Source organism: Phaseolus vulgaris, chromosome 3, assembly GCF_000499845.2.
Source record: "Phaseolus vulgaris cultivar G19833 chromosome 3, P. vulgaris v2.0, whole genome shotgun sequence".
Lineage (NCBI taxonomy): Eukaryota > Viridiplantae > Streptophyta > Magnoliopsida > Fabales > Fabaceae > Phaseolus > Phaseolus vulgaris.
In genome coordinates, this window is record NC_023757.2 from 7,286,740 (window position 1) to 7,298,743 (window position 12,004).

At 30.0% G+C, this 12,004-nt stretch overlaps 1 protein-coding gene across 1 annotated transcript; it reads left to right on the forward strand.

Moving 5' to 3' along the window:
• The first annotated feature begins 9,037 nt into the window (after positions 1-9,037).
• LOC137805795 (peroxidase 41-like) lies at positions 9,038-10,312 on the forward strand. The gene has a single exon (XM_068605717.1). The coding sequence runs from the start codon at positions 9,148-9,150 to the stop codon at positions 10,138-10,140; it is 993 nt and encodes a 330-aa protein (XP_068461818.1). The 5' UTR covers positions 9,038-9,147; the 3' UTR covers positions 10,141-10,312.
• Positions 10,313-12,004: the final 1,692 nt, after the last annotated feature.

The following is a 12,004-nucleotide window of genomic DNA, read 5'->3' on the forward strand; positions in this document are numbered from 1 at the left end:
CTACACACAATTAGGAGGTCTTGATTTTTTAGATACTTTTGCTCCTGTAGCAAAACTAACCACTTTAAGACTTTTACTTGCTGTTGCCACTTCTCAAAACTGGATTCTTAAACACGCTTTTCTCCATGGGGACCTCCTTGAGGAAGTCTACATGCAACCACCACCAGGCCTCAAACTCCCATCTCCTCAACATGTTTGCAAATTACAAAGATCACTCTATGGCCTTCGCCAGGCCGGCCGCCAATGGTATGCAAAACTGTCTCAATTTTTACTTTCACATAAATACACTTTATCCTTTGCTGATCACTCTCTATTTTTACATCATAACGGACCTAACATCACCATTATTCTTGTGTATGTTGATGATCTGGTGCTTACTGGAAACGATCATGAGGAAATTGCCCATATCACCTCTCTGCTGGACACTCAATTCAAGATCAAAAACCTAGGAGACCTCACCTATTTTTTGGGCCTGGAGGTGGCCAGAAACAGCCAAGGGCTCCACATCTGTCAACGAAAATACGTACTGGACCTTCTTCATGAAACCAGCATGATCAATTCTGCTCCTATGCCTACACCCATGTTCACTCATCTCGGCTTTCCTCCTCCGTTGGCACACGACTCAATGACATTGAAACCTCTGAATATAGAAGACTCATTGGCAAGCTCATATACCTAACCAACACACGACCTGACATTGCCTTTGCTGTCCACAACCTCAGCCAATTTATTTCCTCTCCTACCAATCTCCATCAACAAGCTGCTTTTCGTCTTCTTTGGTACTTGAAAGGCAACCCTGGAAATGGTATCTTCTTTCACAACAACAACACTCTCCAACTTCGCGGTTTCAGTGACTCGGATTGGGCTACCTGTCCTGAAACCCGAAAATCAGTAACCGGTTACTCCATCTTTTTGGGTGACTCTCTCGTCTCATGGAAATCCAAGAAACAACAAACCATTTCCCAAAGTTCTTCTGAAGCCGAATATAGAGCCTTAGCCACAACCACCTGCGAGATTCAATGGCTAACCTATATCCTGCAAGACCTTGGTATTTCCTATATCCAACCAGCAACCATCTACTGTGACAACCAATCTACAATAAACATTGCCTCAAATCAAGTGTTTCATGAGCGTACCAAGCACATCGATATTGACTGTCACATCGTCCGAGACAAGATCACCGTTGGGCTTCTCAAGTTGCTTCCAATCTCTTCCTCTATGCAAATTGCAGATATCCTTACAAAACCCCTTGCTCCAACAATATACAAAGAGATCCAGTCCAAGCTGGGAATGAGAAACATATATTCCCAGCTTGAGGGGGGCTGATAAAATAACTACCCTTTATTAATAACTGCACACCTTTGCACACTTTTGTTTTGGGCCTTCCATTTTTTGGGCTTTTGTTTTTCTCTTTGTAATCTGTGTTTTGCTGTTTGACATGTACATATATATACTCTTATGGATCCAATAATAATTAGTTTTTTCTGTGCCATTAAGTTTCACAATTCAGACTTCTTTCCCTCTCTCTGTTCTCTGTCTTCTCTCCCTCTCTGTTTAGGGTTTGTCATCCTCTGTTGGTTGGTGCCTTGGGTGATTGCTATCTCTTTGCCATGGCGGTTAATCGCATTAAGGATGATATTTTTTAATTTTTTAAAATATGTAAAATGTAAATTTATAAATTTATTTTTAGTTTTTAAATATATTTGAATAATAAAATATAAGATATTTTTGTAAATCATTTTCAGTACCATTGAATAATTATTTTTAAAAAATACAAGTTATTTATTACATTATATATTTATCCTTCTATTTAAAACTTCTTAAAATTTAATTTAATTGATTTATTTGTAAATTATAATTATTTTTAGTTAAAGTATTATTTTCGGTACGGTATAAAAATAAATTTCATAAAAAATAAAAAATATGTGAAATTCTCAAAACATATTTGTAATTGTCAAAAAAACTATTTAAATTTCTAAAATATTCTTATTTATATATAATTTTTAAAATATTCAAAATTTAAATAAATTCAAATACTAAATTATTTAATATTATATTTAAATAAAAATCTTAAATATATAAAATACTTAAAATATTCAAAATTGTCAAAAAATATGAATCATAAATATTTAATGTCTTATTTAAATATATAAAATTTGTAAAATATTTGAAATAATAAATAAATTCAAATCTTAAACTATTTAATGTATTAATTTAAATAAAAATCTTAAATGTATAAAATTTCCAAAATCTTTAAAATCTTAATTAAATACAAATCCTAAATTATTTAATGTCATATTTAAATAAAAATCTGAAATATATAAGATCCTTAAAATATTGAAAGTCTGAAATAAATTCAAATCTTAAATTATTTAATTTTCTATTTAAATAAAAATCTGAAATATATAAAATTCATAAAATATTTACTATCCAATATAAATAAAAATATGAAAAATATAAATTCTTAAAATATTCAAAATCTTAAATAAATTCAAATCTTAAATTATTTAATTTTCTATTTAAATAAAAATTTGAAATATATAAAATTCATAAAATATTTAATGTCCAATATAAATAAAAATATGAAAAATATAAATTCTTAAAATATTCAAAATTTTAAATAAATTTAAATCCTAAATTATTTAATGTCCTATTTAAATAAAAATCTAAAATATATAAAATTCTTAAAATATTAAAAATCCTAAATAAATTCAAATCCTAAATTATTTAATGCCCTATTGAAATAAAAATATGAAATATATAAAATTCTTGAAATATTCAAATCCTAATTAAATATAAATTCTAAATTATTTAATATTCAATTTGAATAAAAAATTTAAATATATAAAAATCCTAAAATATTCAAAATTTTTAATAAATACAAATCCTACAATATACTAATGTAAATCTAAAATAAATTAAATTATTAAATTATTAAAAATTCAAAATAAAATTCAATGACCAACTACTCACCAACACTCAAAGAAAATTCCAAACTCCTACAAAAAAATTACAAAAAAAAATTAAACTAAAGCATAGGAAACATGGCACAAAATAAACCAACACTGAAACAAGACAATAATCGATTATATGTATCATGGATAATCGATTATCCAAACATTTTCCAAGCATAATCGATTAAGGACAGAGGCTTATTCACAGGGTAATAAATTATCTAAACATAATCAATTAAAGACGAAGGATTATTGAGAGGTAATCAATTACCTGTGCATTTATGCTACCACAATCTATTAGGGCACAAACAACACTAATCACATGATCGATTATCCTAAAAAGAATACACTTATAATTGGTTATCACTATTAGAAAATCATTAAATAGAAACTAATGTTAGAGATAAAAAATAATTAGTTGTTATATTAAAGAGACAAACTATTTATCAATAATGGAATTAGATATCAATAATTTTTTTAGTCTCTAAAATAGTATCTAATTTAGTCAATATAGCAATTAATTATTTTTTGTCTATAAAATTAATTTTTATTTAATGATTTTCTAGTAGTGTATGTTCTCAACTTAATCGATTATCCTATATTATCATATATTTTAAGTTCTAAAATCAATTATCCTTGCCTTTGTTTTTGACACAATCAATTATGTGTGTTAACTAGAGGCACCAAAACATGTTGAACACATACTTGAACAAAACATAGAGGGCGCCACCTATTTTTTGCTTCCACTCAGCACCTCTGGGCAAGGAATCTCTCATGAACAAAGGATGACACAATGCGACCATGCACAAATTATTTTGGGTGCAAAATTGGAAAATGGAATTGATACGTGATTTTCACCTTATTTTTTTGCATATATGTGAGGACAAGTTTCGTAACCGTTCGTTCCTTTCTTCACCCTCACATTAGCGCAAACATGTGGATCCAAACACGAATAATTCCGCAAAACTGTTATCGGCAACCCTGCATCCCTTAGTACAAACACAATGTTAGTATACATAGATTTTTTTTTCATACATAAAAATCGAAAAATATATTATTATAATAAAAATTATAATACTAATATATAAATAGAATATAATTAACTTCACCTTATAAATTATGTTTATAAAGTTGAGTTAAATTTAAAATTTACTTTTTCATTAAACGAAAGAATAATTTCAAAACCTTCCAAAATCATAATAATATATGACACACGTTTAAAATATAAAAATAAATAATATATATTGCACAATATTTTCATATATGCTTTGTAAATAATATATACATATTTTATAAGATCACTATATGATTATTTTCAATATCTAAATTTTATGGTAAGATATTTTTATTTAGCAATCGATGTCTTTTTATGTGATAAATTTAGACACATCAACATCATCATTTCATAACGAGATTCATACAAATATGAAAAATAAAAAATCATACTTTTCATTTTTTTTTCTAGGATTTAGAGGATGTGAATGTACAAGAAATTTTTAATTGATGGAGATATTATCATTGGTGTCAATAGTGTTGGTGGTAGTGTTGGTGTCAGTAATGGTGATTTGGATGCATTGTGTAAAATTTTACTTGGACCCTTTCTGCCTAGAAGTGGTGTTAAAAGAAATTCAATTATACTATCTTGATTCAACATTCTTTTTCAACAAATTCTCCATGCAAGAGTTCATTTATGCATCTTTTATTATGGTCATATTTGAATTTCATGTCAAATTATAATTAAGGTTTATTTGCATTTGTATGTCTTTATCTAACTCTAGATCATAGAGTTAACTTTAATCATAACAACATTGATGATTGTATGTTACTTCTCCAATCACGACCTTAAAATAAAATTTCATGTATTTATCCATCTATCAAACATTTATAATGGATGAAGAGGTTAATGCAAGCATTCAAGTGAAATGTACTTCATCTCTTATGTTACATGTTGGAGTTCTTACAACTAAAAAGAGGGGATTAATCAAGTAAATTATAATCTTATTCTAATAAAATCTACTTTGCTTTGTTATGATAACTTCACTTTTTTATTTCAATTTTTATGAACTCATTATCATGAAAATGGAGTGAGAAACTTTATAAATTTTGAGGTTTCTCCTCTAAGTTATGTTGTTGTACCTGGTATATGTTTTACAACTATACAATCTTATTAAGTTGATATAGTTATAAATAATTTGACCTTCAATAATTTATTCCTAACAACTCATTAAACCTATATTAACTTCATAAGGAATACATGAGAGGAAGAACAAATATATATTGCTCACAATATAATGAAAAAATAGACCACAATATAGAATTATCATCACAATCGTTTAATTTAAGGAAATAAGTTCTAAGAAAATGGTCATTTGAGTGATAATGCACAGTAATACAATGGTACATTTTAATTTATTATTCGCTATATATTACCTCAAGAACCAACCACCTATAAGAGACAAAGACAGGGTGAGTATAAGCAAAAAAAATTATACATTTACTAATATTTTTTTGTTCATATTGAATCGATGTTTTTCTTTTAAACACTATGATACACCACACAAGTGTCAACAACCCACATCAATATGTTTATTAACATGTTAAGATCTTTTTCAAATACACACTAAGATCAACAATAATATATTGATTAGTCTAATCTTCAATAATCTTTAACGTTTAGATACATAGATCATCGTCATAATATGTATGGTCAATATCATTTTAAAGAGTTCCTTCAATAAAATATTTTTTATCCCATTAAAAAAAAAATTAACCAATCATATATATTCATCACATCTTTAGTGACACAAGTGTTAGGATACATTACAATATCATCATCTATGAATTGTTACTAATCCATATTTCTTTCACAAGTTTTAGCTTGACTATTATGGCATTGAGATGTGCTCAGGTTATTGTTAATGCTACCATTCCCTCTTGATTGTCATTTACCTTTATGTAGTTTTGCACATATGCTATAATTTTGTGGATTGTAATATTTTTCATGTCATTTTGTAGAAGAGTGGTACAAATATTTTTTTTAGAGTTACCTTATGTTGGGGTCAGATTGTTGCTTATTGCAATACCTAACATCTTTATGTATAGAATAGTGTATATGGGTTGGGGTACCCCATGTACCCCTTTATTTATAAATTTTTTTTGCTGATTAAAAAAAAATTCTTTCATAAAGGTTTGACCATGCAAGTGAAGAGAATAAGAGCAACAACGATGTACATGTTTATAAGGCGAATTCTCCTTGCACCTCCAACTTGTACAATCTAGTATATTATTGCAAATACAAATCGAATTCTACACATCGGTATGGTCATAAAAAATTGAACACCAGATTGTGCAATTCGGTATGCATATTCCAGATTTGGATATACATGTCGGATTATACAATCCGGTATGTTACTAGAAAATGAACACTGATTTGTTCAATCCAGGACCAACACAACTAGAAAAAAAAAACACAGAACTTCCAAAATTGGTGTCAGCATTCATATAAAAAAAGGGAAATTTTTCATCACTACAATGCTTCCTTCAACCCGCTTCAAGTCTCGCCTAGCACACTCGAAAAATGGAAGTTCTCTTGGACAACGAAGGTGTCGCCATTATGTAGAAAAATAGAGGTGTATTGGTTTAGAAAAAATAAGAAGTGAAGGGAGGTGTCGTCGATGGGATGTCAAGAAACAAATAGAAATTTTAAATTTTTAAAAAGAGCAAAAATGTAGTTTAACTTTAACGTATGGAGGTGCAGGGAGGATCAATGAAGGTGCAGAGAGAATTTGCATGTTTATAACATGGAAAGAGAAGTTCAAGTAACTACACAATATCGTCATGTCTTGCATTAGTATATTAGAGACCTACCTCATCAAAATTAGAACAAAAATCTAAATAAAAATAACTTGTTAGACAAATTCAGATTTTTAAATTTATTTAAACATCTTATTTATGAATATTAAATAACTTTTTATATTTCTTTTAGTTAAATAAAAGAAAACTTTCTCAATTTATTTTTTTACTTTTGTTTACATCATTACAAAAACTGAAAAATTATTGAAAAAAACCATTCCAATCATAATGAATTCAAATTATTTTACTTTTCAATATTTTAAAAAATAAGTTAAAAAGACATAAATCAATTCCAAAGTAAAATAAATTCAAAATTAATAAAAAATACACTTAAGAAGCCTTATGTGCATATACAACTTCAGTATTAAAAAAAGTTCTCACAATAGGACTTTGAATATTTGGAAAAAGAAGTTATGTGACTTTAAATATTTAAAATAGAAATTAAAAGATATCACTTCAACTATTTTTTAAAAAAATTATTAAGAATCATGTACTTCATCCACAAATTTTAAAGTTGAAGTTATAGAACACGTTTTTTTATATTAAAAGTAGAACAAATGTAATAAATAAAAGTCATGGATTAAAGCAAATTTCTTTATTTTCTTCATTATGATATTATGGTTTAAAGTAAGAGTTGTCCATTTTTAATAACTCTTTACGATTTCCTTATTTTCTTTATTATGAAATTATCTTTTAAAGGACGAGTTGTCCATTTTCAATAATTTTAAAAAAATTGATGCATTGTAATAAATTATTAAAAAAATTGCACTTTGCTGCTTTAACCTGAAATAAGTGGAACGTCAAATGTTTAGTTGCTGCAACTTAGACACTGTAAGGACAATGTAAGGATATTACTACTTAGACACTGCAACTCGATAAATTCTTCTGCCACCTTCCTAGAGTAATTTCTGGATTATGTAATTTGGACACATATTTGAAAAAAATTTCCGGATTATGTAATCCAGAAGTTAAAAAAGACTTCCGAATTACATAATTCAGAAACTAATCATGCATCTGAAAAAATACTTCCAGATTGTGTAATCCGGAAGTTGACTACAAATTTAAAAAAAGACTTCCAAATTACGTAATCCAGAATGTTACAGAGAGGTATTTTTGGAAATATGAAAATTTATGGGGTAAGAGAAAAATATATGGAGGTGCGGGAAGAAACAGCCCGCTACTTAAAACAGAAGAACAGCCCAAATTTAATTGGGTTGGCTGAATTTGTCAACTTGAGCCCTCAAACGTTGCTTTTTGGAGGCAATTCTTCTTCCACCACCATATTTTCTTCTCCACCTCTCTAAAATCTTTCAATTCCAGAATTATCTTTAAACAAAAAGCACCGGATTTGTTTTTTTTAGTTAGCCTTCCCAATTTTAGACTTTGTATTCTGAATTTTAAACTTTAAAAGATATTTTTTAGATTTGAAAATACCTTTTGAGCTATTGAATAATACAAATATATTTTGAATTCTAGAATTTGAAAGATATTTTTGAATGTATTTTTAATTTTAGAATTTATAATACATTCTCGAACTCAAAAAATACATTTTGATTTAAAATACAAAATTATATTTTGAATTCTAGAATTTAAAATTTTAAAATTAAAAAAAATAAAAATAAAAATGGATGTAAATGGAAAAGATGTAGAAAAAGATAAAGCTGTCATTTCTTGTAAAAATTAAATTTCCCCTTTTTTTTTATCTAAGTATCGAACCCAGCCCACTATCTCATGAGCAAGAAATTATGAAGCAGTTCCAAATCACTATGATTTTTATTAATCTTTAAATGATACTTTTTTTTTTCAAAATAGAAAAACTGAATTAAATATGGAACCGGTTTTGGTGGGAGCATGGTAAAATGGAAGAAAAGTTTACTTTGAAAGCGACACAATAAACTACACACATCTGATAGCCAATTATAATAATATAATAGTATTTTAAATTAAAAAATAAAATAAATATAATTAAAAGAATAATTTATTAGTGTTTAGAATGTATGTATTTTACTGTATGAGGTGTTAAAATATCACCACCAAAATGGAATTATTAGAGTTGAGTTAAGGGTGATAAAGAAAGTGAAAGTTGAGCATTGGTAAAGTATTGAATCTGCACCTCAAAAGGTATCTGGCTTAAAGGAGGATCATTAACAAGACTAACTAAAAGTAGGCATCACCTCCCTCTTAATTCTCACTTCCACAATTCAACCCACCAATGCAGTCCATTCCTTCAACTTTAGGTTAGCTTCTTCATACAACCAATTCCCCAACATGCAAACAAACCAAACCAAGCATTAGGTTATTTGCTTTGAAAACTCTAGCTTCACACTAATACCACAAAAACATGACTTACACCAACCCCATCACCCTTTTCCTCTTCCTCTCTCTCTCATTCCTCCCCTCCATGCAAACCAAGCTCACTCCCGACTACTACCAAAAAACCTGCCCCAAATTCCCCGACACCGTCCGGAGAATCGTTAACGAAAAGCAGCACAACACGCCATCCACGGCCGCCGCCACGCTCCGCCTCCTCTTTCACGACTGCATGGTGGGCGGCTGCGACGCCTCCATCCTCGTCACCTCCAACTCCTACAACAAGGCCGAGCGCGACCACGCCGTCAACCTCCCCCTCTCCGGCGACGGCTTCGACGCCGTCTCGCGTGTAAAGAACTCCCTCGAGCTCGAGTGCCCCGGCGTCGTCTCCTGCGCTGACATCCTCGCCGCCGCTGCCCGCGAACTGGTGATCAACTCCGGCGGCCCCTCCTTCACGATCCAGTTCGGGCGAAAAGACTCCCTCGAATCCAAAGAATCGAGCTCCGCAAACCAATTCCCATTACCGAACATGACTATCTCCCAAGTGATCCCCCTCTTCGCCAAAAAAGGATTCTCCGTCCAGGAAATGGTGGCCCTGGTCGGCGCGCACACCATAGGGATGTCCCACTGCGACCAGTTCGCCAACAGGCTCTTCAAGTTCAGCAAAACTTCCGAAACCGACCCCGAGTATAACCCCGAGTACGCGGCGGGGCTGAGGAAGCTCTGCGAGAACTACATGAAGGACTCTTCCATGGCGGCTTACAACGACGTGATAACTCCGGTGAAGTTCGACAACATGTATTTCAAGAACTTGCGGAGAGGGTTGGGGTTGCTGGCCACCGACACTGCCATGTCCAAGGATCCGAGGACGAAGCCCTTCGTTGACACCTACGCCAATGATGAAGCGAAGTTCTTCCAGGACTTCGCACGTGCCATCGAAAAGCTCAGCATCTTGGACGTTAAGACCGGAAAGGAAGGGGAGGTGCGGAGCAGGTGTGATTCCTTCAACACGCTTCCTATGTGATCATCACACATTCTTTCTCTCTATCTTTCTGCACATTCACTCTTCCTAACTTCATTACTTCACACTGTATTTCCTCTCAACAAATATGTATATACCATCTCTCATTTTGTATATTTTAAACTCAATTTGAGTTCAAACATATTTTTATACAATTTTCATTTTTATCCACATACTCCCATTGATAGTGTCCTTGTTTCCAGTGGTGGTCTCCCATTATCTTTCATCTTTTTGGATCCATACTGCGTATTCTTTTTGTTCTGCATAACATCCTTTCTTTCCAATATTCATTCACAATGATCATGTCATTGGGCATGATTGAGGAGGGACTTTTGTCCTTCTGTAGTGCCCATTGGTGAACTTAGACTTTTGTCCTTCTGTTTATGATTCCTTGCAAGATGATGTTTTGATTGTTTCCATGAAAGAAAGGATATCTAATGTATAGCGAGCGACAAACTCAAAATATAAACAGAAACCTTTTAATAGATTATTAATTGGGACTTTCTAATTCTTCTAAACTTGGATCAAATGCGTATCAATGACGTATAATTTTTTTTATTGTTACGTTTATTTATATGATTCTAATAAATCATGTTACTGTATATACATTATTAAATATATATTAATTTTTTGTACGACTTAGTTTTATTAATTATATCATTTTAGAGTCTCGATATTTTGACACCCTCTGCACATGACACACATTTGACGTGGTGGATGCGACAATGATGTGACAGAGTGAGATTGTGCGCAAATGAACAGCGCAAACTTCAAAATATGGTAAAAAAAAATATATTACATCGGTTCTTTGAAACAACCGGTGTAATATATATTTTTTTACTCAGAATGACCCATATTACATCGGTTAAGTCATCTAACCGATGTAATATATGATCCATATTCAAAAAAATTAATTTTTTTTTCATAAAGAGTGGATGGGTCATAACCGTTACATAGGTAACCACTTACAGACACACAGGTAACCAGTTTTGCATGTGCCAGAATTTGTTGTTGGGTAACCAACTCTGGTAGGGTTATTACATTGGTCGCTACAAGAAAATGAGGATTTAGCTGCCAAATATTTGCGTTGGCCAACTGTGGACGCAAATATCGTCGGCCAAACATACAGAAAACCCACACAAATTTAATTTTGACGCAAAACCGATGCATCTACGGATTTATTTATTATTTTTTTAAAAAAACCATTTTGCATTGGCCACAGCCCACACATAGTTTAATATATGCGTCGGCCACAACCCATGCATGTTTATATTTTAAGTTTTTAAAATTTATTTATTTAAATTTATTTAATGTATAACATTATAAGAAGTATTTTAATATTTAATTCTTTATTGTATTTATTTTAAAATTATTTTTTAATATTATAATAAATTATTTAATTTTTAAATTTTAAATTTTTAATATAAGTTAGTTAAATTAAATTTATTAAATTAATTAAGTGTTTGATTTAAAATTAATTGAGTAAAAGAAAAGACGTATTTAAATTATTTAAATGTTATATAAAATATTTTATTATTTTAAAGATTATTTATTTTAAACTTATTTGATTTATATATTGTCATAAATATTTTATTTTTGAAATTATGACATAAATTAGTTAAATTAAATTTATTAAATTGATGAAGTGTTTAATTTTGAAATTATTTAAAAAAGTTATCTTAAAAAGTTTATAAAGATTTGAAAACAGGTAGAAAAATAATAATTGAGTAAAAAATAGAAAAAAATGTGTATTTAAATTTTGTAAATATTATATTAAATATACATAAATTTAAGAATATAAATTCAAGATGAAGTAATTAATTAATGCAAAATGTAATGAATGTATTTAAAAATATAGAATCAATTT